Raw genomic sequence first — 27,914 nt, forward strand, 5'->3', positions numbered from 1 at the left:
AAGCCAGCACACGGTGGTCTAGTGGGAGGCACAAACCCAGCACCCTGCTGAGCGTGTTCTCAGAGGTGTAGGCAGCAGGGGGTCCCCAACCTCTCCTCTGCCTAGCTCTGCCCCAGGCCAGCTCTAGGTCACTGTCAAGGACAAGTCTCCTCTCCCAGCTGGCATTAGTCAGAGGTCATCCTGTAAACCTTCAGGAGGAGGTGGGGCAGGGAGTGACTGGTGGCGCTCTGCCACATTCTGTCCGTCCCAAATGTGATGAACAGGAACCCAGAGAAAGCAAGCGAGTCTGCCACCCGGAAGCCCCACTGGTTTACTGAGACTCCCAAGCTGCCAACCCTCAGGGAGAAGGACAGGACAGACACTCCCTGAGTGGCCCTAAAGTGGGGTTTGGCCCAGGGAACAGGAAGGGCAAAGAGGGCAGGGCCTTCAAGGGCAGGTGTGAACCTGGCCATTAGGAGCTGGAACAAGTTGAATGGCTCTGAAAGAGCCACCTGCACACCCTCCCAGCCACTTGGGGTCTTCAGGGAGAAGAAAGCCAGTCCTCCCCACATCTGAGTTACACACAAGCACCACATACGTATCATAACAACCTTTATTGCCCCCAAGAGAAATTCTAGTCCGCCAGCTTCGCCCACCCCTCCTGCAGGACCAGAGAAAACATCAACACAGCAAAACAAAAAGGGGGCTCAAACCAGCAGGAAGCAAGCCCTACTGCAAGCCGGATTCCAACTGCCCTCCACACTCTTAGGAATTGAAGCCAGGGCTGGGCTGGGCAGGACAACGGCAAACTCATTCTGAACATGTGGCAATCAGGTCCCCTGTGGTATGCTGGGAGAGAGTGGAAGGGGGCCGAGATGACAAGCTACAAACTGTGAAAGGGAGTGGGGGAAGCAGAGGGAGTGAACTGAAGTACCGAAGGGAGCGGCTGGGCTCTCAGGAAGCAGCGAGCACGTGCCAGGTGGAAGCCAGCTACAGGCAGGGGAGGAGGGAGGCCCTCACTCCTCTTTCTTGTCCGTGGGGCCATCTACAGCAGCCTGGAAAGGGACAGAAATCCCACAGCAGTAGGTTGACAGGGCCCACTCCACTCCTTCAACCTCCAGCCCCATTACCCCCAGGCCCAGATCAGCTCCCTTCTCCTCTAATGACAGGTACCCATGGGAGCAAGGGACCTCATCCTCAGCAGCACCCAAAGGCTTGCCAGGGTAGGTCAGCCCTTGCCCACACTCTAGGGAAGGTCCTGACCCCAGTGCCAGCCAAGGGAGGATGGTCAGGACCTCCCTGAGGGCTGAGCCCTGGGCAGGGGAAACAGCTGGGCATTCAAGTCCCTTGCAAGATCCAGTTCAGCACCTTTCCGACTCTGTGACCTTCTACAGGTTCCCTCAAAACTCAAGTCCTGCCCCAGTGAGACTGTCCTATGCTGAGGGCATAGACCTCCCCGCTTTGGGGATGGACCCTTCCTCCCCACCTGCTGTGGTGCCCAAACTTGGGCCACCAAGCACCAAGGCAGACTGTCTGAACTTCAGGGTGTTTACCTCACACCCAACTTCAAGACCACCTGGGCTTCCGGACGCAACCTGGCGTTAGGTTAGTCTGAGGGTTAACACCAGGCTGGGGCAGCTGGGTGAGATGGCCTTTGATGCCTGCCCTCACTTGCCCAGGGATCTTTGCCCATGTCACCCCCTAGCCCTCTGGAAGAGAAGACCAGGGCCTAGAGTTTCACCTGTGTATCTGTTCTTGATGGGGCCCCAAACCATGGACGGAGGCTGGGCACGATGGTGGCAGGTGTAGGGAGCCAATCCCACTGCTGAGAGCCACCTCAGCAAGTGCCTGCCATCTACTGCCAGGCCACACCTCTCCTGCCCACATGAATGGTTCTGCTCGGCAGGCTCTTCTCTAGGCCAGGAGGAAGCAAAGAGGAGCAGGGGAGAGCATAGCCACCTGGCCACCCAGGCCTCTCGAAGGGCTCCCTCCCTACACACAGGGGCTGCCCCATCTGCCCTCCTGCACATCTGTGCAGCAGGGCACGCGGGCTGACCTGCAGCTTTGCGTGCTCCTCCAACAGGCGGTCGTACTCCTTGGTCAGGCCCTCAGCCTGCTTCCGCATGGCCACAACCTCATTTTCAGCTTTCTCTAGTTCTGGAAATGATGCAAATGTTAAAGAACGCATAAATAAAAAGTCTGGAATTTAGGGGAAAAAGTTACTTGTTGGAGATACCAGAACTGCCCCCGAATCTGTCTCAAATGAGGCTGTGCAGGAGACCACCTCTCTGAATGAAGCTCCTCTGCCTTTGCAGCAACACCCCCAACCCAAAGCAAGGGGGAAGAGGTGACCAAAAGAGCTAGATCAAGCAAAAACTAAAAACTAAGGAGGACCCCTTCCCTTGGTCTCTTTTGTTATTTGGTTTTTTTATTTGGTTGGCTTTTTTTTTTTATTTGAGACAGGGTCTCACTCTGTCGCCCCGGCTAGAGTACAATGGCATGATCATGGCTAACTGCAACCTCCAACTGTGAGGCTCAAGCAATCCCCCCTGCCTCAGCCTCCCAAGTAGCTGGGACTACAGGCATGTGCCACCACGCCCAGCTAATTTTTTTCTTTTTTTGGTAGAGATGGGGTCTCACTCTTGCTAAGGCTCAAACTCCTGACCTGAAGTGATCCTCCCGCATTAGGGGTTAGGACACGGAGATTAACAAGAAGCAACCTCTGCTCTCAAGCAGTTTACAATCTAACAGATGTGCCTTGGCCTCCCAGAGTACTCGGATTATAGGCGTGAGCCACCTTGGTCTCTTTAATGGTGGGGAACCCCAGTGGTTCTCAGCATGGGTGACCTTCAGGGAGGTTGAGAGTGGGAGGCAGGGAACAAAATCCCAGCCTCAAACCAAGACCCCTGGTGATGATGCCTTGCTGAAAGGAGTGGCAGCCAAAGCCCACGGTGCTGGGTAAAAACACTCCAGACTTAAGTCTACACAGGCAGGCCAATTCAGAGCTGGTTTAGATTTCCAAAACAAAACTACCACGAACTCCCATCCACTCCCTTCCTGAACACCACTCCTGACATTCCTCTCACTCTCAGTTCCAAGGCTGCCTTTGTGGGAGAGCCCCAGCATGCACTGCTACAGCACTCGGGGTGGCTGAAGGCCTGGCCCTGCCACAGCTGGGGCTCCTCCTGGGTCCTGCTCAAACCACTTAGCCCCACATGGGTGCACTGGGGCTCAGAGGAACAGGGTGCTGTCTCTTCGCTTCTACCCAGCTCTTGAGCTTGTGTGTGAGATTTGTTATTAACATTCTGGCATAAGAGGGGCAGCCGCAGGGGTGGGGGCCACACAAGGACAATCCTCACTTTGCTTAGTGCCAGCTAGCTCATTCTTTAGCTTCTTCATGTCAGCCTTCAGGTTCCTGTTCTCCTCCTCCAGCTTCACCTCTGCGTCCCCGACATCCAATTTGCCTCCGCCAATAGCAGCTCCCTGGGAAAAGCACCAAGGGCCAGGGTCACTTGGGAGGGAGGGAGGGAGAGAGGAAGAGGCTCTAGTTCCACCCTCCCCACTGAGCTACAGTTCCTCAAGCTGTCCTGGGCACTTGCCCCTTCAGAAATGTCAGCATGGAACTAAGCCACTGCTTGCTCCCAGGGACCAGGCAAAGGCCAGGGTGTGGCTACCCGCCGAGGGCATGTGGAGGGCCAGTGGGGCCACCTGCTGAGCTCCCAGGCACATGCCTGGCCTGCCCTGGCCCCTGGCCCTGCCTCCTTCCTCAGCAGCAGGGCAGAGCAGCTCCATGGAGTTTACTAGCCCGTCCAGTGACTCCCATTCCTTCCGTTCCCGGGCTCCAACAGCTCACTGCAGACCAGGAGCCCCACACTCACTGGTCTGGCTGTCTCTCCCCTCTGACTTCAAGCCTGGCTGCCTCCTCCTGAGCCTGGCTCACACCTTACCTCCTCTGACAGGCCTTCCAGGACTGGCCGACAACCCTGTCCCTGCCTCTTCCCCAGCACTGAGGGATGCACCAGACCCTAGGTTCCTAAAAGGCTGCGGCTGGTAGCACTCTTCCAGAGCACAAGGGCCTGGCTCGCTAAGGAGTCATTTTTTTCAGGGAAGAGTCTGACTGGAAGCAGTGGGTGGATCAAGAGAGCAGCAACACCCCCTCCTCTTCCACGTCCTTGTGAGCTAGAGGAAGGTGTCAGAGTTGCTCCGGATCCTTCCACATAAATGCCTCCAACGGGCAAACCCTCCCCACTAAGGACTTCCCCTTTGTGCCTCCACTCATCCTGATGGGCTAACAGTGGCCGCTGAGGCCCCTAAAAAATGTGACTCCCCGATGTGACCCCAGGGCATGCCATGGCAGGGTCAAGAAGGTAGGGCTCACCTTCTTCAGCTGGTCATTCTCCTCCATGTACTTCTTGGCTGCCTCGCTAGCACTCTCTGCCTGCTTTTTAAAGGCTTCATTGGAGGCCAGCAGCGTGGCCTGCTGGGAGATGAGAGTCACCAGGCGTCTAAGCAGGCTACGATTGTTTCCAAAAAGAAGCAAGAAGTGAGAAAAAGAAAGAGAGCAAAACAGCTGGTGGGAACTTCTCCTGGTTGCTCCCCGCCCCACATCTGCCTCCAGTCTGGACCTGCCCTCCTGCCAGGGCAGCCAAGCAAGAAGCCACCAATCTGGCTCCGGCAACATGCGGGGAAAGGTAGGGCCTGGGAGCTGTACTACGCCACTCTGAATGGCCACCCTCAGCTCTGGGAGATGTTTTCAGGGAAGGGCTGGAAGCAGGAGCCTGGGGATAGCGGGGTAGGGCCTAGCTACAGCACACGGTCCCAGAACCCCAGCACTTTCTAGGTCAGGGCCTGGACGTGCCAGACAAGCCACAGCACCATTTTCCTCCCTGTGAGGCCAGGCTTGCCTCCATAAAGTAACAGTAGAAACTCATAAATTTGGGCACTTCCAACATGCCAGGCAGAACCCTCATATCTACCTGATTAGGCAGCTACTATGGCTGCCCCCTTTCACATAGGATGACACTGAGGCAACTTGTCCAAGGTCAAAAGCCAGAAATGGACATGGATGGAATTCCACCTCCTGTCTGATTCCAAAGTCTGAGCTTGGAACCACTTGGTTTACAGGCAACAGCTCCCAGGCCCTGAGGTAAGACAGAAAGGACTCTTCTCTACCCAGCCCCCTTCCCAAACCTGTCACACAGGCAGCTGCCAGAACACAGCTGTCATGTAACAGCACCCCAATTGAGGTCTTCTTGGGCTGGAGGGTACACAAAAAGAAGAATCGGGGCATAGGTGCACACGGCTTGTCTGAAGCAGCCAGCAGAGAGAGGCAAACAGGTGGCAGGTGGGGACAGATGCTGGTCCCCAAGCAGAGAGAATGGCGGCTTCATTTCCCTAGGTCCACCGTTTCCCTGAGATGTCAGCTAGCAGGAAGGGGGGAAGAGAAGGACTCGTTCAAACAGTCAAAACAGGGTGGGGCATACTTTCCCCACACACCTTGGAAAAGGACCCAGTCCCGCTTTGACGTGCAGAGTAAGGCAAAGTACGTGCCGGGGCCTCCGGGAAGAAGGAACAAATCTGCTTAGTCCAGGGTACTTCAACAATAAAGTGTTTGCTCAGAGGAGCCAAAGTAGCCTCATGGCCTGCTCCAGGCTACTCCCTCCTGGCCCTGCCAGGCCTTTGCAGCCTCTGCTCCTCTCCAGCTACAGCCCGCAAGAGCTGAGGAGTGTCAAGTCCAGGTGAGCTACCTTCCTGGCTTGAGCCATGGCTCTCCAGAGCTCCGGCAGAGCCCCTCTCAGGAATGTGCACTCAAGATGGAGAGAGCCACAGGGGCGGGAGACACCCCTGTGGTTCCTCATCTGGGGAGAGGCTCCCAGGGGCCCCTGGCGGCACCAGGAGAGCCAGGCCGTTGATTCCTGGCAGGAGAGGAGAGTTTCCAGTGACATGTGCTCTCTAAAATTAGCGGCTCAGGACCTCGTGGCCAAGGGCTCAGGTTTCCCTGCCTCAGCCCCCGGCTGCCCACCAGCCTGCCCCCCACTGGGCTGGAGCCCTGAAGGTGGAGGGAGCTACCGAGCGCCCCCGAAGCCAGAGAGAAGCAATGCGCCTGACATGTCGGAGTGGCTGGAAGTCACTGAGACACCTAGGAGGAAAGGCAAGTCCAACTAAGCCCCATCCCCTAGCACAGAGCTCCCGGGTCCAGAGCAGAGCCCAGTGTGTTGAGGAAGAGGCCCACTCCTCCTACCTGGAAATGGGTGGGGGCGTGTATATCACCTGGTAGTAGAGATGGGACCTATGGATACCACAGGGACCCAGTGAATACCAGGAGGGCAAGGCCAAGAGTTACTTATGCTCCCCCCACCGCCAGGCCAGACAGGTGGCTGCTGGTGAGTGCCCATGGCTGTCACCTTGTTACTCAGGGAGGCCAGGCCCAGGGACATAGCTAACACAAACACCTCAGTGGTGGTGGAAGCACAGCAGGGGCCCCAGCTCTCCTCGGTGCAGTTCCAGGCCTTCCCTGGCTACTAAGAACCAGAGTTACCAAGATGGGCCAGGGCGCACACATACGGAATCCAGCACAAGGTCTCTGCAGCATCCACTCGAAAGCTAGGCCCTGCGCAGCCCTGGTCCAGGCCTTCAGTTCACAGCCTATAGACAGTTAGGGTCTCCCCTCAGCTGGGGCCTCGTCCCAATTCCTCTTGCCCACCCCCATAGCACCCTCTAATCAGCCTCTGGGGCAGACTCCCCTGAGAGTGCACCCCAGCCTAAACAGTTTTCTCTCATACCTTCTAGGTACTCTCTCCTCCTGTTGGAGCTATGCCTCTAACCCATCCCAGGACAATTCTGGATAATTCCTTCCCGCCCCCCAGGAACCTCACCCCTCAACCACATCCTGAAATCACCACACTCAAGTCCGTTGTCTTCTCCTTCCCATCCATTCCTCAACCTACACCCATCAAGGCCTGCCCTCACCAAGCCACCAGCAGGACCGCCAGTGACCTCCTCACTGCCTGACCCAGCAATCACTCTGGAGTCCTCATGCTGCTCCAGTGCTGCTGACAAGTTACCCTCAGGATGCCTCCCCACCCACTTCAATAGCTCCTGTCACCACCTGGTTGTTCTGTTCCCCCTGGGGTCTGCATTTCTCAGTTAGTACCCTGCACTTGCTTCCTAGCCAATCTTATCCCTGAAAGGGCTTCATCTGCAGCTCAGACTCTTATACCCAACCACCTACTAAATGTTGGCTCCTATATGTCCTGAGACATTCCAAACTCAACTTGTCCCTTAGCCTGCCTGACCCGACCATCTCCTGCACCCCCTGCTGTGGTGACAGGCATTCGAGCTACCATGGACCCAGTTTTCCTGGCCCCCCCCAGCCCAAGCCACAATCCAGTGCTGCCCATGTCAACGCCAAACAGACCACCTGTCATCATCCCCACTGCTGGCACCACCTCCCTATGCGCAGCCACACAGTTTCCCCACCCACCCCCAGAGCAGGCCAAAGCTGACCACGTCACTCCACTCAATCTGACACCAGTACGCAGGCCCCATGAAAGCTGGCTCTTCTCCCCTCACTAACCACGTGGCCCTTTGCTCTAGTAACACCAACCCCTGGTTGTTCTTAGAACACGCCAGGTTCTGCACGGCAGTTCTCCAGGTCAGAATGTCCTTTCTACCCTGCTTGATCATCATCTCCCCTACCCCCATCGTGGGGACACCCCTCTGGGGTCTCCCACAGCGGCCCCTTGTGCCTGCATATAACTGCATTTTCTCTCTCTGTTCTCTGCGTCCTTATCATCTGTTCACTTGTCTGGCTGCCCTACTCGGCTATGGATGCCTTTAGGCTGGGCACTGTACTTTCGTTTCCAGACCCCCACACCTGGCACACTGGAAAGGGGCCTTCTAGATGACATCATCCTACTCCCAGGAGAAGCAGCTCCTACTCACCTGACAGGTGAGGGGACGGGTTTGAGACTGCAGGTCAAGCCGAGGTGGAATTTCCCTGGGCCCAGCCTGCACCTGTGTCCACCTGGGGGCCTGGCACCAAGGGGTACGCAGGCAGACACAGAGTTTGCCAGTCAGAGGAGTTAGCAACAGAGGAGATGGAAGACGGCAGTAGGGAGGTGCCGTCTCAGACCCGTGTCAATGAGCAAGCCAGGCTTGTGGCTGCGGTGACAGCTGAGAAGTCACATGGGGAAAACGATTCATCACCACAAGATGGAGGCAGACCCCAGAGCTCTAGCCTGTGTCCTCAGCCTGTTCCTTCAGGGCCCCAGCAGTGCAGGCCAGACCCCCCTCAACAAGCTCACCGACATTTGCCAACCTGAGAGCCAGCCTTCTAGAATGTTTTACTGTTCCTTCTTACACCAAATCAGATCCTGCTCCAATGCACATTCCCCTCAATGAGTCCTCCACCCCCATCCCACTCCCAATTACACCAACTAGTACTTTTGTCTGTTCCCTGTTCTTAGTTATTCATTTATGGACAATAGGTGAGAACCTAAGAGCCAAAGGAATATCCTAAAGATATAACGTAGTCACTAAAAGAATAGCCTGGGGGCCAGATTAAATGCATCCAATGACAGAGGGAAAAGCCAGTGAGCAAAATTTAATAGAGCCCAGATGTGTCCTTGGCAGACAAAAGTCAGCACCAAATACCTGAATCTGACCCGGCTTTCTTGGTAGAATGTTCTTGGACACTGAGCAAGGCTATCATGCTTTTATATCATGCTTTTATAAACGGTTGAGAAAGCCCGAGAAGGCAAGAGAAACAGACTCTCTGTACAGACTCTAGAGAAACAGGGCCAACTATATCAAGCAGAGAGAGACATGGCTCACGAGTGCTTTTTGCCAATCCTGTCTTTCCTCGAGTGAAGAGGGGAAGTTTTGGGCCTAACATGAAGTGGGGAAGAGACTAGGCCTGACCAAAAGGTTCTATGGTGTGGCTGTCCCCACCCACCCTGCTGATGGGCTGGCTGCAGGTGAGCCAGGTCATTCAGCCCTCATGGCACCCCTGCAGGTGCCTGCAGGAACTTCACACAAGCTCCCTCCTCCGCCCTGGGCAAGTGGGAAGCTGGTGTCCCAGCGCCACCTACTGACTCTCCAGGCCTACCACAGCCTGGGAACGCGGCAGCATGGCCAGTGGACCCTCGGTAGACACACCCCAGCTGTCGGAAGAAAAAATGAGGCAAGGAACCAAAAGCCAGGTGATGCCCCAGGAAAAGGTTCAGGTGAAGGAGAATGGTAACACCAGGGCCTCTGCTGCCCTGAGCAACTCTCCCTCAAGAGCCTGGAGTCAGGAAAATAAGGAGGCAGCAAAACAGAGCAGCAGTTAAGACTAGGAAAGTTACCTAGAAAAGATCCAAGGAAGGTCATCACCGAGGGCTGCCCCAAGTCCATTTCAGCACAGCTGCTCGACCTTCCTTTTAGCCTTTAAGTACAGATGTTGCAGACAGGTGTGCTAGAGTGGGGAAAATTTGGGCCACTTCAAATGAGAACACAACTAACTAGCGGCAGCTCCAGCCAACAACCCAGATGGAGCTTGCTGTCTGCAGGCAGTAAAGCCAGCACTGGGGAAGATGCAGGGCTGGGTTAGGTGCCTGCCCTCCTTCTCAAGTTAAGGAGAACATGTGACAGAGACAAGCTGTGTTTCAGGGGTTTTGTTGTGCTTCTTTCTTGAAACTAACTATGTGAGGGGTCTTTGGAAAGTTTGGGGACAGAGAGCAACCAAGTGAACTCAGACAACTTAGGCAAAGATAATCTGTGATTAGCTGACTCAACCTGAAGAATACTGGTGGCCTGCCCACCTTGCTACTGGAGAAGTAACCTTTAAGGCAGTAGGAGTAGGGAAGCCATCACCCCCATATCTGCCTGGCAATTGGCCAGGGAAGCCTGTCACACGTACACACAGCAAAGTGTCCAGCAGAGTGAGGACTGCACTCAGAGCCCTGCGGAGGACCAAAGCAAAGGACGAGTGTGGGCTCGGCAATATGGTCCAATATGGTAGCTTTTTCCATTGAAATTCACTCAGTGAACTGACAAGGAATTCTCAGCCCCCAGCCACCTAGCGCCCTGCTCTCCTGCCACCCTGCCTCTTGGCCCACCGAGGCCATGGTCACTGGGCTAGGACATCAGGCTTTCAAGGGCCTTACCATGGGAAGACGGGAACCCTGCTTGCTCAGCATTGTGCCCAAAAGGAGCTCATTCACTATTTGTTTTTAGAGTGTGAGGAAGAGAATACTTTGGTCCAAATTAAGTAGCTGAGCAGACAATCTCTGTATTTTAAAAGAAGCTGACACTTGCTATGATGCATGTCAGACAGTCCTTTTAGGGCTATCCATAAGGAACATCCCCTTTATCAGAGCCCCCCCTGAGGCCCAGCTGAGTGAAGATGAAGCACTCGAAGGACACTGGCACCTACTAAACCCTGCTCAGTGATCCTGGTGGGGGGGTCTACAGATCAATGGAGCTCCCAATGCCTAGATTGCAACTGCTATTGTAATTCTTGTGTTCTTAGAAAAGGGTGGTAGCCAACAGATGGATAGATGGATGGATGGATGGATGGATGGATGGATACATGGAGACAGAGAGTGACCAAGTGGAACTGAAGTCCAAAAAACCCCCTTGCTTGGCCTTCTGCAGCAAGGACCCTCAGTCCTAGCCACACAGGAGTCACCAGTTAAATCAAATTACTCCGGGAAGGCCCAGGCATCAGTATTTTAAAAACTCCCTAGTTACCTTACCTAGATACTGATTTAGACAAATAAACTTTTTAAAAAAAGTAAGGCAATAAGGGAAATGTGGACAGTCATTAAAGTTTTTATGTCATTAAGGAATTATTGTAACCTTCTTGTAAGTAAGATGTTATCATACTTACTTGTTTTTAAAAATTCCTATCTTGTCAAAGCCATAAACCAAAATATTGTTTTGCCTATAAACACAATAGCTGGGGTTTGCTTCAAAACAATCCAGAGCTGCAGGACTATCCATCTATCTACCTGCAGAGCCAAACACGCTTACCCCAGAGGGTCTGGATGGACTATGCCCTGGAGGTTAAAAGGGCTCAACTGTCTTCCAGCAGACAACCCAGGCTCCCACAGCGCAGACATAACAGCCCCCAGAGGGGATGCTCCAAACCCCCACCTGCCTGGAAGCTGTCAAATGATGACCCTTCAAGCTCAGCCTGAGAGCAGCCCTGCAGGTAAGTGCACCAAGTCTCCACCCCCAGCCGAACTTTCTCCAGATTCAACCCACTTAGCCCAAGCCCCCTGCTACCCTCCTTCCTTGGTTCCTGGAGCTGGCAGGGGCTAAAAGCCCTGCCTGGGTCAGACGCCAGTGACAGAAGCTGTGAGGATGAGGGACTGCAATTGCCTATAAGAATGACAGAAGCAACCAGAGACACAGATGGGCTTAAGAAGGAATCACTGCTAGCACCTGCAGTGCTCCCTGGGCCAATGTCCCATCCCCAGCTAGGATCCTCAACGAAGACTGGATGGAGGATGGGACCCGGCTCCACTCCATCCTGGCACTGGCTGAGTAAAGCCTGTTGTTTGACTGACGAGGGAAGGGGCTTAGGGGCTTCCCTGAGGCCAGCCCAGGACCCCAGGCCAATCCCAGTTCCTGATCTGCCTTGAGGGTTTGTTCTCATCAAAGAGCAGGTGTTAGAGGGTGTGGTCTGGGGGTCCTCAGCCTCGGCACTATTGACATTGCAGGCCAGATAATTCTTTGTTGTGGGCGCCTGTTGGGTGGTCTTGTGTATCACCAAGTATTTAAGCAGCCGTCTCTGGCCTCTGGCCTCTATATGTCAGTAGCATCGCACCCCCCCCCACCGTGATGACAAAACACATCTCCAAATATTAACAAATGTCCCCTTTGGGGGACAAAATTGGCTCTAGTTGAAAACTACTGGTTCTAGACCTACACTGTCCAATACAGCAGCCATTAGTGACTAGATGAATGTGGCTATTTAAACTGAAACTTAAGATTAAAAGCTCAGTTTCTCAATCACACTAATGTTCCTGAGTCACATTTCAAGTGCTCAAATAGCCACATGAGGAGACAGCTCAACTCTAGGACATTTCCATCATTGCAGAAAGTTCTGTTGAACAGTGTTTAGTCTACACTGACTCAGATTTCTTGGGGAGATCACAGAAACCTGAACAAACCAGATACCTTTCCTCAAAGAAAAAAAAAAGGAGCTTAGCAGAAAAGTGCAGCAGCTCCATCCGGGCTGACAGCAGTGATGGGATCTGGCCTTGCAGGGTTAAGGAGGAAATGAGATCCCTGTGGATCAAGTTCAGGTCATTAAAAATCAAGGCAGGGAACTCTCACACAAGCATGGACCTTCCTGGGTCTGGCCAGTAACCACCACTTTGGTCCTGACCTTGACTGACATTTTAGCTAAGGCAGAGAAAATAGTGTGGTCCTCTGAACGCACAAAATCCATCCCAGCAGGAGCTGCCATCCAGACTCACTCCTTGAGGCTCCAGAAGGACTCTGGCCAGCTATGCTCCCCAAGCACCAAAGTAAGCACCAAGGGAAGGGGGAGGCAACAATATAGAAGACACACTCTGCAACTGGTCCGCTGGAGGTGGCCCAGACACGTACATCTTCACAAGGTGTCATAGCTCCTAAGACCTGAAAGGCTGGGCTTCCAATCTAAAAAGCCTGGCATGGCAGTTTGACAAGTTCAACCCAGACACGCACCTAAGGCTGTCACCAGAGGTTTCAGCAGCACTTTTTATGTACCAGCCCCTTGGCATTGAGTTGACCAGTCTAAAAGGGAGGAGCCCAGGTTCCCCATGATGTACCAATTTGCCAAGCACTACACCTCACAGCCGAGTGTGCAGCTCTCTAGGCCAGCCAGCAGCAGGGCCCTGGCATCTCAGAGAAGACTCCAGAGGAAGGAAGCCGTGAGGAAGTATGAAGAGGGGGGTGCCAGGCAGAAGCCAAAATGCTCAGAGAAAAGGGTGGGAGAGCACACGTTGCTCAAAGCTGCCCAAGGAGACCCATGTGGCTGCTTCACGACAGGGGGAGGCCAAAGCAGAGACTGTGGAGGGGTCATGTCACAAAGAATCTGTGTGAAGCCTCCATGACACACAGATGACTGAGAAAATTGAGCTTTTGATCTTAATTTAAGTTTCAGCTTAAAAAACCACATGTGTCTAGTGGCTACTGTGGATCAGTAGTTTTCAACTGGGGTCAAGGCGATGTGGAGCCATTGGAAATAGGGGTGACGAGATTGGTTCTACATGTCAGAAAGGTCACTTGGCTGGGGCATGGTGGACAGGCTGGAGGCTCCAACTGGGGTCTCTGTAGTCACAGGATGCTGGTGGTCCTACTATATACCAGGGGTTCCAAGGATAAGGAGGAAGAGGGGCTAAGGAGGAAAAAGCCAGAGGCCATTTAATGGGGACAGAGTTTCAGTTTTGCAGATCAAGACTTCTGGAGGTTGACTGCACAACAATGTGAAAGTACTTAACACTACTGAACTGTACACCTAGAAATGGTTATGATAGTGAGTCCTACATTGCGGTATTTTACATTAAAAACCCCATAGGACCATGGGGTCCCATGGGACAAGAAAGGGCAGAATACTTCCAGGCTTCTGGGTCGAATGACAGAGTTGGGACAGTGGTTCTCAAACTTTATGCCATCTCTTACAGAAAATGGAAACTGAGGACCCAAGAGGATAGCAAGGTGCTCCCAGTCTCAAGTGAACAGGCAGCAGAGGCAGGACAAAAGCCTGGAACACTCCTCTGGCTCCAAAGCTGGGACTATCCCCCTACCCCGCCCCTGCCAGCAGCAGCAGACTGGCTTGTTCATGGGCCATTCCAAGGGCCGTTCCAGGAGCTACTCAAGGCCAACCTCCCATGTGTCCTAAGCCCACCCCATTGGGGACCAGTGCTGCCACCAGGCTTTCTCCCCAACAGGGTTCCCTCCTTGTCCACTAATCCACTCATGTCTGCTCTTGATCTTGCCCCACTGGCAGCCAGAGCCCCCTTTCCAGTGGGCAGCCGGGTCCTCACATTCAGATTTAAGATTACCTCAGTCTCCTATCAACTGGGAAGGCCTGGTGACTCAACTCTACCAGTGTCTCTCAGATCTGTCCCCTCCATGTGCCACTCCTGCTACCACTGCCCTGATTCAGGCTACCAGCAACTCTCACTATGACGACCTCTGACTTGGTCTTCCTGCTGTTCCCAGGCTCTCCTGTTCTACTCCACCCCATTCAAGCTTGCCAAACATTAATCCACACAGCTGATCATGTCCCAGCTCTGCTGCAATCCCCACTTGGCTCCCTACCACCCAGAAGTTACATACAAACTCTGGAACACTCTACCCTGTCCCCCGCCTCTCCTGATCCATCTAACTGTCTCTAGTCACCGGTACCTGCTCCTGTTCAGGAACTGAGCCAGTAAGACATGAAGATAAAAGCAATGGCATGGATGCTCTGGATAAGGAGGCCCAAAGAAAGCTGGATGAGCTGAGACCCCTGTTTACGGTATCAGGGGAACAGGCCTGATGTCCACCAATGGGGAACTGGGTAGACACATAGTAATGGGAAGAGACAGATAGTTGCCCTGGAAAAATGTTCATGATAAACTGAGGAGAAAAAAGTTACCACATGCAGTTAAGGTCTGATCCTGTTGTGTGTGGTTTTGTTTTTTTATTTTATTTTTTTTGGAGACAGAGTCTCACTCTGTCACCCAGGCTAGAGTGCTATGATGTCAGCCTAGCTCACAGCAACCTCAAACAATCCTCCTGCGTCAGCCTCCCAAGTAGCAGGTGCATACAAGCAGGCCCAGTTAATTTTTCTATTTTTAGTAGCAATGGGGTCTCGCTCTTGCTCAGGCTGATCTTGAACTCCTGACCTCATGCAATCCTCCTGCCTCGGCCTCCCAGAGTGCTAGGATTACAGGTGTGAGCCACCATGCCTGGCCAGTTTGGTCCTGTTTTTAAGCAGCATGTGGATTCTGTAGAGGAAAAAACCCAGGTGCTCAGGTCAGATCATTCTAAGTCTGAATTCTCAGCTCTGCCGATGACCAGCTCTGGGAACTTGGAGAGGTTTCTGAGCTTCTCTGAACCTCTGTTTCTTCTTTGCAGGGTTGTTGTAAAAACGTCGTATGTGTCTGACACATAGAATGCTTAATAAGTGGTAGCTGCTATCACGTGCAGAAAAGTCTAGAAAGGTATACGGCAGAGGTATATGTCAACAGTAGTTACAGTAGCATTTCATAGAATTTACTTTCCTGTTTTTGCTTATTTAAAGCCTCATCTTCCTACAATGAATATATGTGCTATATCTTCCTGATATTCAAGTATATGAAAGGGACTATTAGAGTTGTTAGACTCATAAAATCAAGACTAATAAGGAAGACATGTAGGGAGGTCAATTTTAGCTCACAGATCATACAGGTACCTTCCTACCAAAAGCTAGGTAATGAATACTCAGGAAAAAAAGCAGCCCATTATCTGATCTACAGCCAGAGGTGGGCTGAAAACAACTAATACCAACAGCTTCCACCAACTCAAGAAACCTGGTATCTCAACAATGGGTAGGAACTAGGCATGGGCTCTGGGCTTGGCCGCTCAGAAGCCGTGCCCCTCAGGCCACTCTATCTCACCTGGGCTGCCCTCCTCCACTTACAAAAGCCCACATAATATGAAGGGTTACTAAAGTCCTTACTGGTTTCAACTAGAAGCAAATGAACGAGATGAACAGCTCATGCACACACAGGCCAGGCCATGCAGCCACCCAGTCTTCCAGATAAGCCCTTATTTAAACAGATGAGAATACTTAGGGCGAGAGGCGAGTTGCTTATCCAAAGTCACACAGCCGCTGAAGCGGCAGCATCAGCCTGGGAACGAAGCCTCCAGGCTTCCAATTCTTCTGATCCTCTGCCACTGGCCCTCCAGTGAAGGTGTGCACTGGCGCTCTGCACTCCTATGACTTTCTCGGCATCCCTCTGTCCTAACTCCAACAGTGTGCCAAGGGCTCTCTGTGTGCTGGTCTCCCCCCAACTACTCTACATTCTTTGCCTTTCTGTGGTTATTTGGAGGGGCACATAAACAAGGACATGTAGAACAAAAAAAGTATTAGCCCAGAATAGGGATTAGCCCATTTATTTATATTCTATCTATGGCAGACAGTATGTGTTGACAGATATAAGAGGCACTCTTCAAAGAGAAAGTGCTTCAAGAAGCTAAAGGGCAGCTATAACATGGTTTCTGAAAAAACCAACCCAGGTAAGTGAGGAGTGTGACAGTACTCCAACTGTTTTCAATGCATTTGAACAAGTCCAGGCCTAGATGAATTCTACCCAGGCAGTAAAACCCCACCACGAAGTCCAGAAGCACTGTAAGCTGGTGACCTCCAGGGCATGGACACAGGGAGATGTGCTAGAGCAGCACCATCCAAACTTTGCTAACGTGCACAGGGTCATCCAGGAACTCATCACAACTCAGGTTCTCATCAGCACACCCGGGGCAAGCCCAAGAGTCTATTTCTGACCTGTCCAGGTCCTGCCCAGGCTGCTGGGCTCTGGGCCACACTTAGAGTAGTGAGGTGTCAGGAAGCAGGTGCCAGCGATCTAGTTCCAATGATAGAAATGTGCAGAAAGGGCACTGGGTTTTAACAGTAAAAATTTCAAACCAGCTCACATATCCTGGAGTAGGGAATTGCTAAAATCACAATGGCCCCCTCAGATAACAGAATGTCCGTTCTTAACAACTGTTAAGAAGAACGAGGGAGGTATGCATGAGTCATATGGAAAATCACCAAGATACGTTGTTGGGTGAAAAAGGCTAGTCTAAGCAAAGTAAAAACAACTACGGCACTTGTAAGAAAAAATTATACATGTAAAAAACTTACTAAAAAATTCGGAAACATCCCAATTATTACATGTGGCTATCTCTCGGGATGGGATCACAGGGGAGCTCACATGACACTTTATTACTTGAAGATTTTTTGGGGGGGAGCTTATTTATTTTACAATGAACCAGTATAACTTTTTTAACTGGAAGAAATAATAAAGAGGACAGCTTTGCTTTTTAAGTGTTTCCTGCAAGCCACACGGGTTGTGCAGACATGAGGTTTGGACAAGAACATTTCTATAGCTAATATCACATAAAAAGACAAAATTCCTCAAGGGTCACAGCCACCACCATAGGATCTAACCCTCAGACCAGGGAGGAGTATGTATTTCTAGCAAAAATTCTATAAATGATTAAATAGATTGTTTGTGAATCCACACTGATCTCTGGGATCACCATTTCCTTTCACAAGCCCAGCCTCGTGACTTTTTTAATCAAGCTACTGGATGGGGCCACAGGAGGGTGCTACAGGCACAGCAAAGCAGCTTATACACAACTCGTGGTGTTCTGACAGCTACATGGGGAGGGAAGATGCATGTGGCTGCTTGAACAACCTGGCCAAAAAGTTAATACAGCCACTTGTCTTATCAGACATGTTGAAAAGTGAATTAGGTGAGGCCTTACATGCTTGTCAAGGGAGAGGTAACAGAAAAGTGGCATAGATTGCTAATACCAGAGATAACAGATCAGGACTATAAGAGCAGATTGCAACCATGAGCCCAAATTTAAACCTGTCTCTACCCTCCGCATGCATCACTTTAGGAGTTCTGTAGGGTCTAAATGAGAACTGCCTGTATTTGAAGCCACCCAGTTACATTAGAAAGGAAACTGCAAACTGTACTACATCCTGATGGTGGTGGTAGCATTAACTGACATTCTGCATTCGTCAAAAAACTCATATCACTGTATGCCAAAAATGGTGCTTTTTCTATATGTCAATTTAAAAAATGTCAACTGAAGAATGAACCTGGAACATCCTGGTTTAACAGCAACACATACAGAGAGGACTGGGCTGAGCACACACTCACTGCCTGGCAGCCTGGCTATCTTGGAGCTGCGGAAGGGAGGCGACCCGGTCCACTGTCTCTTGGCATAGTTAGATAACACCTGTAGCGCCTAGCATGGAGGTGTCCTAGAAGTAAGATCATGAAAGCAAAACCCAGTCAGGAGAGTAAAGGACTTAATAGTCTGTGGGGAATAAGCACTAGTTGATCAGCTACTGCTATGATGGCTTCTAAAGGAACAATCTGCAGTTTTCTGGATCTTGATAAAAGGTGGGGGGCCCCAAACTCAGCCCTCCAGGTAGCACACGACTGAAGCAAGCCCAGTAGGGCAGCTCCCTCCTAGCAGCCCTAGCCTTCACTGAGGGGCGCTAACAGCTCACCAGGTTTGGCAGTCGCTCTGCCATTAACTCATACTGATGAGTTAATAAGCCCCAACCCCCAAGTCTTTTTGAGTTCCTGTTTAGCCCAATCTTCCCTGCCCTTTATGAACCTGTACACACATTTATGACTCATTAAAAACTCAAGTCTCATTTGAGCCAGTCTGATCCGTGAGCTCATCTAAACAGCTGAGGATTCTGAATGGTCCCTAACCTACTTGCTATTTCTCCTGGTGGCCATTTCTCCCCACATCTGCTCACCGTGACAAATGTCCTCATGCAAATACACAGAGGAGGTGGGGGTGTAGAGCAAGCTTCCTGAGGCTTCTATTTGGATGGAGCTGATCCACGTAGCAGCCACTCATGTGAGTTAGGACCACACCTAACCACACTGTTCCACCAGCATCCCCACACTTCAGCATCTGGTCTGAAAGAACAGACTCAGAGACTACAAGTGTCATGCTGAAAACCCACCTACACTAGATCTACAGAAGGCAGAGATAAGACTGACAGAACTTCTCTGGGAATTCAGTCGTCACCAATGATCCCTCCCTCTTTCCCGAGAGCATACAAGCTGTTCTTTCTAGAACGTGGCTTGAGATCAAAGTCAAACCCTCTTATTCTAGTCATTTCCTCACCTACCTTCTCCTCCCTCTGGAAACTGGGATGCTTGCCTATCTGCAGCTTTCCAGCATGTCTCCCACTCTGCAATTCCTCAAGGATCAGTGGCCATTCCACCTACAGACGATCTCAATAGCTGCTGTACATAATTTCATCAAGTCTAAACAGAGACTACACCATTTAGAGAATCTAAGCCCCCTAATATACCCCTGCCCACCTGAGATTTCAATTCTCTCACCCCAACATCTCCTTTGCCCTCAGCCTTCTACCCTCTACCCCTTACTCAACACAGACATACCAAGGGACTGCCTTCTCCCCAGTTCTTCCTGCGCTTCCCCATCCATAGCTTGCAGGAGGCTTGCACCGTCCTGATACTATTCTTAAAGCTCTAGATGCTTTTCCAGTAGATGGCCTTAGCTGTCTCTTTTTCCTCCCCCTCTGTGGACTTTTTCTCCTCATGTGGCTCACACGCAGTCAGACTCAGAATTCTTTTTTTGAGACAGCCCTCCGGATTTGCTTCCCTTTCAGTCTCAGACCACAGGATCATACTTTTATAGAGCTTCCTGAAACCCTAAAAATCTAAGGTATGTTTCTGACTCCTCCTCCTTTCAGCCTTCTCATTACCTGACTTTCCTAAGTTTGAAGATGACAAGTTTGCAGATTATCTGTGACTAAATATATTGAAAAGATGCTTGCCTTTTCCAGCGCTACCCTCTCCCCTTTCCAACTTGGACCCAGAGAGTCCAAAATCATCTGAGTGACTGAGGTTTTTTCCTGAAAAGCTAAATCCCAGACAAGTAATCATCCTAATGTCTAGTGAAGGAAAACACACCAGGTGACTAGAGGGCAAGAATTCCTTTGGCACTGAGCATCTTGAGTCTTTGGGTACGAAACCAAGTGGGGAATCACCGTCCATGAGCGTGGCCTCAGAACCCACATGCTCACTTGGTGCTCTGGTCTGAATGTCCCCCAAAATTCATTTGTTGAAATTTAATCCCACTGAGGTGGCATTAAGAGGCGGAACCTTTTGAGAAGTGATGAAGTCATGATGGCTGCCCTCATGAATGGATTAGCACCTTATAAAAGGGCTAGAAGCAACTATTAAATAACTTGGGCACTTTTTTTGCCCTTCTGTCTCTCCCATCATATAAGGACACAGTGTTCCTCCCCTCCAGAGGATACAGCCACAAGGCACCATCTTGGAAACAGAGCAGCTCTCACCGGACACCAAACCTGCTAGCCTTGGACTTCCCAGCCTCCAAAACTGTGAGAAATACATGTCTATTGTCTATAAATTACCCAGTCTCAGGTGTTTTATTATAACAGCACAAATGAACCAACACATTTGGCTTCTTAGTGCCAAACCCCACGGCAAGCACCTCTCCCATATCTTTGTACACCCTCAGCCTGAGCTTCCGTCCACCTGTCAGCCAGGCCCTGCTGACTAGAAGCCCTGTGTGAAGCAGGAGGCAGGGAACAGAGCCCTAGACCCAAATAGATGCCTTCTACTAATCCAGCCTTGTCCAGCTAGCTACCCCCTTGTGCCTAATCAAGGCACTTAGTCTGGTTAAAAAAAAAAAAAAAAAACCAGAAATACTCAAGCCACCATAGAGCAACACACGACCCTGTTATAGGTTTCATCTGGGCAGGCCCTGCAGAGAGGCTTGGTCCCAACCCCTTTGGGTCATTTCTACCCACTGTCCCGAAGTCAGAACCCCACACAAAACACCCCTGTTCAATCGCTCTCTTGTGAGCTGGGCTCCAGAGGAAAGGCCTTGCCGTCTACTTCAAGCTCCATGCAAACAGAATATGAGAGCATGTAACGTCTTAGGGTCTTCTGACATTCTGGTCATCCCTCTCCCACTCTCCACGCTGCCTTTGGAGGTTAAGGGGGAACTGTGTGGCTTCCCTAACACAGACAGGATCTCTGGGCCCAGGCCACAGACTGAGGAGTAGTCAAAGCACCTCCGTGTCCCTGGCTAGCCCAGGGCTCCCTTCACAAACCCTGGGCCCTCCCCACTCACAAGGACAGCAGCAAGGAAAACCCAGCAATGTAGAGATTCCTCTGGGCACGGAAAAGCTTCATGTGGAAGTGTTCCATGGCCCCAGGGTTGTTCTGGAGGTTCACCTTTTCCGTTACATCATCATATTTCCGAATCTCACGTGCAGCATCTGTGGTGGAGCAGAGAGGAGACACACGTGTTTAGCTGCCACTTCGGCAAGACTGGGCTGCACAACGGAGACAGGTACCATGAGACGGGTTGGCCTCCTTTCCCTCAAATCCATCTCCCCAGTTATTCTTACTCGTACACACACACGCACACACGCACGCACACGCACACCTACCTTGTGAGGTGCTTTATCAGGAGCTTCCGCCCTCAGACCCATTCTCTCCTTTCCACATGGCCCTATCCTGCCTAGACCACAAGCTTGCTCTACAGTTCAAGATGCTAACCAAGCCTAAAGAATTGCTGGCATCGGTGCAGCTTCCTCTTCCCATGGTGCCCCCAACCGTACCTTATTCTGTTTATCCCAAGTTGGCCCATCAGCCATCCCATGATAAGCCAGGCTTGTCTTGTTCACAGAAATGCCTGCTCAGGAGGCATGACCCACAGGAGGCCTGCTAGAGGGTCAGGGATTCTGCTTCTAAGCTTTACATTGGGTTTTATTCTTTATAATGTTTTATTCTGATTACAAAAGGAATTTGTGTTTATCAAAAGTTCAAACACACCAGAAACATGGAAAGGGAAAGAATCCCTTAACATAGTCACCTCCACCAGTTTATATGATAAGAATGTGGCCACCCTATCTAAAGTCACTTTCAGTCCATTAAACTATGTTATTGGCTTTACAGTACACACCTAATCTTTAACACGTTTTTGTGTCTGTCTCCCCCAAACTACACGACAAACTCCAGGAGAGCAAAAGTCTTTTGTACTATGTTCCAAGGGCCTAGCATAGTTCTAGGCACAGAGTGGGCATTTGAATAATTGTTAAGTAAGTGAATAGCCTTGGCTCCTTAAAGACCCACTGTTAGAAATATATTGGTCCAGTTAAAAAATCTATTTACATGGACACATTTGTCTGTAATGTAGAAATGGAACCACACCAAACCTACTGCTTTCTCCCGCTTACCCTGAGACATCTTTTTAAGTCAGTACACAATGATCTACCTAAAGAAGGCTCTTAATAGACCCTGATGTGAGAGGGGCAAGACATCATGGCATGGGTATTGTTTGGTTCTTAATGTCTGGTTTTAGACTTCTTGGTTTTTTTTTTTTTTTTTTTTTTGAGACAGAGTCTCGCTCTGTTGCCCGGGCTAGAGTGAGTGCCGTGGCGTCAGCCTACCTCACAGCAACCTTGAACTCCTGGGCTCAAGCGATCCTCCTGCCTCAGCCTCCCGAGTAGCTGGGACTACAGGCATGCGCCACCATGCCCGGCTAATTTTTTCTAAAAATTTTAGCTGTCCGATTAATTTCTTTCTATTTTTAGTAGAGACGAGGTCTCGCTCTTGCTCAGGCTGGTCTCGAACTCCTGAGCTCAAACAATCCACCCGCCTCGGCTTCCCAGAGTGCTAGGATTACAGGCATGAGCCACCGCGCCCGGCCGACTTCTTGGTTTTTAAGCTGATCTTGTGTTATAAAAATCTGCCTAGCCTTCCTAGTGTCTTTGTGTTAAATCTGTACCATGAAGCAAGCACTCCCAAACCCTGCCAGCAGGGGTATTAACCAGCACAACACACCTGCTAGACAATGTAAAATGCTCATACCATCAGGTTCGGCAATTCCACCCCTATCAATTTATCCCACAGAAGCATTTGCATACATCTGTAATGATACAAAGATGCTTACAATGGAGGAATTAAATTATGGTACAACCATATGAGAGAATACTATATAATCTTTAAAAAGAATGTAGTTGCTGTAAAAAGACATCTCAGATACAGTTAAGTGGAAAAAGCACAACCCAGAAAATGTGTATATAATCCCACTGCTATAAACATTTTAATAAAAATGTCAGCACAGGAAATGCACAACAAAGTATTCATGATGGTTACCTGTGCGACATGGGATTACAGGAGATTTTAACTAAGTTCAATTTTTGAATTTCTAAAAATAACTATGCATTATTTTTGTAAGCATAAAAAAAATAAAACACGTTTTCTTATACTGTTACCTGCATCCAGGAATCCCACCATCTTCACAACCACCTTGGCTGATAGCTAAGAGGAGACTGGGGATGGGGGACACTCAGCAATACACTATAGCCTAAGTGCCACAGCAGAACATGGCCCTCCCTATCCCTGGCCTTGGCCCAGGTAAGTGGACCCTGCATCCTCCAGTCAGATCTGATTGAGCCCCTCTGAGGGAAGGGCAGGGGCTATCCAGGGCTGTTCAGGGCTATAGCTCAATCTGGTTATGCTAGTACCTTTAGTATCTGCTAGTAACTAACACTTATATTTGTAGAAGACTCTGCAGATCTTTCTAGATTATGTTTCCTAACATGAGGGTAGGAAGCAGCCAGTCATCATAGCCATGTCTCTCTAGAACTTCCAAGCAGTTCCCTGATCCAAAAAAGAATGAAGGCTTGTTTTGCCAAGTACTATTCTGCAAAGGATCTCTCTGGCCCACTAAGCTGCACCCGGAAAGAGACACGTCTGTGGTTCTGCTATGGGGAAGAGGCAAGGTCCTGAGGGAATAATCCTTAGCAAGGTCCCTCCTTTCCCCAATTCTTGTCCCCACCCCAAACCCAAAAGCAAAAACACACATGCTCAGTTCAAATACCGGGTAGCCTGACTTTTCGTGGAGCTCAGCCCCAGGGACAACATGCATATCACCTACCCACTCCTAGCTCAGAGACTGCTCAGGAAGAGAACCCTAATTGGAAAGAGCTGCCTCTTGCCACGTATTTCAAGAACAGTGAGGTATTCAGGCAGCCTGCAGCTACCCTACGTGGCTGGGAACTGGTAGGCCACACCTGACCTGTTCAGAGGCAGTCCTACCTAAACACATCCTGTCAGGCCTGGAAACATCACGAAGGAAAAATGTCTAAAGCTGCAGCTAGTGGGTGGGGCTTTGCACATTCCCCTGAACCAAAGTGCCCCCGACCCCATCCCCACTGCTTTTCTGCTGAGGACTCAGGGGGAGAGGAGTGCTCCATGCCTAAGCGAGCATCACAGCTCTAAGACAAGACTGCTGTCCATAGCAAAGCCAAGCCAATACTTTGGAGTCCAAGCACAGGAACATATTGACCACTTACCACAGCAAAACAACAAGCATCTAACCAGACAAGAGCTTTATTCATTCCCCCTGTCTCTAAATGGTCACGCCACCACCTAGTCATAAAATGTTCACCCTCCATCTTAACATCACCTGGCCCCTGCACCAGTTTTATCTTTCAAGCCCCTGCTGGTATATACCTCAATGTACAGAGCTGGAAGGACCCAGAAAAACCTAAAGTCTAGCCCAGATCCAGAGATGTCTGGGATTTGTCCCCAAGTTATGCTGCCAGATATCTAGTTCTCTCCCCATCTCTCATACTACAGGACAGGACTTCCCTTCCCAGCTAGGCTCACTGTCTACCTGACTGCTCAGTCCCCTATTAGAGGCCCTGTTTTAAGCATCGAGGAAGAAGATTAACACTGTTGTTTAAGTGACTGGGGTCCCAGGTGAGCAGCACTACTTAGAGTAAGATAATGGGCCAGTTAGCTTCTCTCAACTTCGAGTTCTAAAAAGACCCAAGAAGCACCTCAGAAATGCAAGGTGGTCAACATAAGAGTGCATAAAGGTTGCTTGCTATAAGACCCTGCCCACTGCTAAAAGCACCTCTCAAAGTAAAGGCCCTGCTAGCAGTCAGCAGTATGGATGAAGAACATCTCCTCCCCAACAGAAAGACAGGAGGCATTTAAACAGTCTGTCTCTGAGAAGCCAAAACTTTACACTATACACAAAAAATGGCACAAAGATTTGCAGCAGAGGCCAGGGTCTAGATCAGGTGGCTGCCCTCAGCCATAGTTCACTCACCGATAACCAACAGCACGAGGATGACAATAAGAACCACGAAGAAGGTATTGCCATAGGTCACTACCAACTCCACCAAGCGGGACTTGAAAACCTTCTGCCATCTGTAAAGGAGAAGATACGAGGATGGGGCTGAAGAGAAAGCACATACACTTGGGATCCAGGGTCCGGAGCAGAACAAAAATCCAGCTTTGTACTCTTCTCCAATGGCTGAATGCCCATTCACAGTTTGCCTCAGTTGCTTGCAATTCTCCAATTTATGACATCCGCTCAAGAACGTTAAAAAAAAAAAAAAAAGGATACCTGTCCATGTATATAAAAATGTCTACAAAACCAGTCTTATAAACACTTGTAGTTTCTGGGGAGAGAAACTTACTTTTCAATTTACTCTCCTTCATAGTATTTAAAATGTTTGCCACACACATACATTATTCATCTTTCCACACAACAAATCTTGGCTCATGTACACCCCCATCACCCTGGATTACTATAAAACAGACCCCAGACCTCCTATCATTTCCATCCACAAATACTTCAGGATGTAGCTCTAAAAGAGAAGAGCCTTCAGAAGTGTTTACGTACTGTAAAAATCAACAAGAAACCCTCATTATCAGTGCCAGAGTTCAAAAGTCCAATCATTGCATTTTTAACAGTTAGTTTGAATCAGGACCCAGCAAGGTACTGATGTGGCATTTAGTAGGTAAATGTCATAAGTCTCTCTTATTCTGTAAGTTCCCCCTTCTTTCTCCCTCTTTTGTTTTCTTTTCTAATTCATTTTGTGCAGAGAACAGGTTGTCTGTCCTATAAAGCTTCCCAGATCACAGTTCCAAGAGGCCCTCTGCTTCTGCGTTTCCTCTGAACTGTATGCAAGTTTGGTTTTTGGCAAAAAACATTCCTTCAGTGGTATTTCATGCTTCCTATGGTATCACATCAGGAGTATATTTTTCATTTAAAAAGTTTCTAAAAATATCTGTGGAGACTTAGCTTTATTTGTAATATTATAATTTAAACAGGGGAAACGTGTTTATATATGTAATTAAAAATTAATTTCCAATTAACTGTTTACAGGTCCTCTGTTCATTACAAGAAAACAATATGGCTTCATCCTTCATAGGCTGACTAATGCTCACGAGGCTACTACTGCACAAATGCCAGTGAGACTAGTTAGGAGGACAGGAGTCACCAAATCTGCAATAATGTGACCCAGTGTTGCAAGTCTTCCAGATCCTACATTGCCATCCCCCACACTCCAAGGATCCAAGAGTAGGTGGGAGGGCATCATTTCCAGCCCCATAACTAGAGATAGATCTTCCCTTTGGGGCATTCTGAAGACCAGAAGGCAGGGTACACAGGAAAGGAACTCAGCAAGCCGTGAAAAAGTAAAACCATGTGGAGCACTGGCAATAATAAACACAACCCCTGCCACTCTCACCTCAGACAGGTTCTACCTGTTCCATCTGGCCCCAATTCCAGGGCCCACCAACTCTGCACACAGGAGCCACAGGGCTTGGCAACAGACACCCTCCACTTACATGCCTGCATGCTCTACAGACCATACCTTTTAGGAGAAATGAAAGGAATGCAGAGAAGCAGCACAGCAAAGACTTCTGCATAGAGGAAGGTGGCAACTGCAGTCCACTGCAGACTCATCCTGTTGCTAAAAGGTTTCCCACAGAGAGATGTGAGCTTGTTTCCTGGCAGGGCAAAACAGAAGGAACAGGAGTAAAAGCTGAGCAGCCAATGACATGCAGTTCAGGTACCCTGAGAGGCTGGGACTGCCACTCCTCACCCTGAACCCCAGAACTCTATAGCAGAGTCTTTTAAGTGCTGGACTGGATTAAGCAGGGCTCCTTGCCCAACAGTGTTCAAAGGCTCCACAGACTTCCGCTTCCTGGGATTGAGTTACTTGCTGCCCCCCTAGCATGTGCGTTAACGTGTCCAGAGCCACCTTTCCTGACGATTCCTTTCCCCAGGGAGTCCGAGAGACTCCTAATGCCTGTTTAATTGGGAAAGCGTTTTTCATAAAGAATAGTACACGACAAACAGGAGGAAATCCTCAACACTCATCAGGCCCGCTCCCCTCCCAGTCAAGCGGAGTTCTGCCGCAGAGGTTGGGCGTTTTTCAAATTCCTACTCCCAGCCAGCCCCAGGACTGCAGTGTTTCAGTAACCGCATCTTCTCCAAAAGCTGCCGATGCCCCCGTCTCCTCCCAACCCCGGGGAAACGAGGAGGCCCTTCCCTCCCAAGCCCTTTCAACGGCGCTGAGAGAAAACCAGCAGCCTCCCTCTTGGGCTGCATCACGGGCTAAAAAAGCCTTCCAATTGAGGGCCGCTTCTGTCTCCGATGGAGCGCGAGGCCTCAGGGCGCCCCGAAAAGGTCCACAAGAGCGACTCCTAGAGGGCAGGAGTCGGGGCCAAGAGCAAATGCAGGTCTCGGATGAGCACCCAGATAGAGAAAGTTCTAGAAGCAGTCTCCTCAGAAGCCAGAAAAACCCTCTCAGTAACCCCAGTGGGCCACAGCGTCCACTCAGCTCGAGAGCCGACCGCGCAGCACCAGGGGGTCCCCGACGTAGCCCTGGCCTGGCACACGCTCCCCGAGGCCCACCCCGGCGGCACCTCCTGGTGGGGCTTCACCGCCAGCCCTCGCACCCCACCCTCGCGCCCCCGGAGCCTGGCTCCCGAAGGCACCGCCCCGATTTCCCTTCGCTCGGCCCCGCCCGCACTCCCGGGTCGGCCATGGGCCCCGAGGCTCCCCGCGTCCCCTGGTCTCTCCGCGGGGCTCGCCTCTCTCCCTCGTCGAGGGGCCGGGGGACCCTCGGCGGCCCTGGAGCCCGGCCTGGCGCGCGGACCCGGCTCACCAAGTTTCCCACAGTCACCACGCACGCCCCGCAGCAGCAGCCAAACTCTCCCACCACAGCCCCGGCACCGCCCCTGGCCCCGCAGCCGGAAACCGGAAGCGCCCGGCGGGCCCCGCCCCCAGCCTGCGAAGCCGCAGTGGCTCGGGCTACGGCCACTTCCCCCGCCCCTCAGCCGAGGACTGGG

General features: G+C 50.8%; 1 protein-coding gene across 1 annotated transcript; it reads right to left on the reverse strand.

The window, feature by feature from the left end:
• Positions 1 to 581: 581 nt before the first annotated feature.
• BCAP31 (B-cell receptor-associated protein 31) lies at positions 582 to 27,902 on the reverse strand. Its single transcript, XM_012661987.1, has 8 exons — positions 27,731 to 27,902; positions 26,432 to 26,567; positions 24,877 to 24,977; positions 20,878 to 21,025; positions 4,358 to 4,493; positions 3,339 to 3,462; positions 2,036 to 2,136; positions 582 to 1,034 (listed from the first exon to the last, which is right to left on the reverse strand). Exons 2-8 carry the CDS (start codon positions 26,521 to 26,523, stop codon positions 996 to 998), a joined length of 741 nt encoding a protein of 246 aa, XP_012517441.1. The 5' UTR covers positions 26,524 to 26,567; positions 27,731 to 27,902; the 3' UTR covers positions 582 to 995.
• Between the last annotated feature and the right edge of the window lie 12 nt (positions 27,903 to 27,914).

Source organism: Propithecus coquereli, unplaced genomic scaffold (assembly GCF_000956105.1).
Source record: "Propithecus coquereli isolate 6110/MARCELLA unplaced genomic scaffold, Pcoq_1.0 Scaffold748, whole genome shotgun sequence".
Lineage (NCBI taxonomy): Eukaryota > Metazoa > Chordata > Mammalia > Primates > Indriidae > Propithecus > Propithecus coquereli.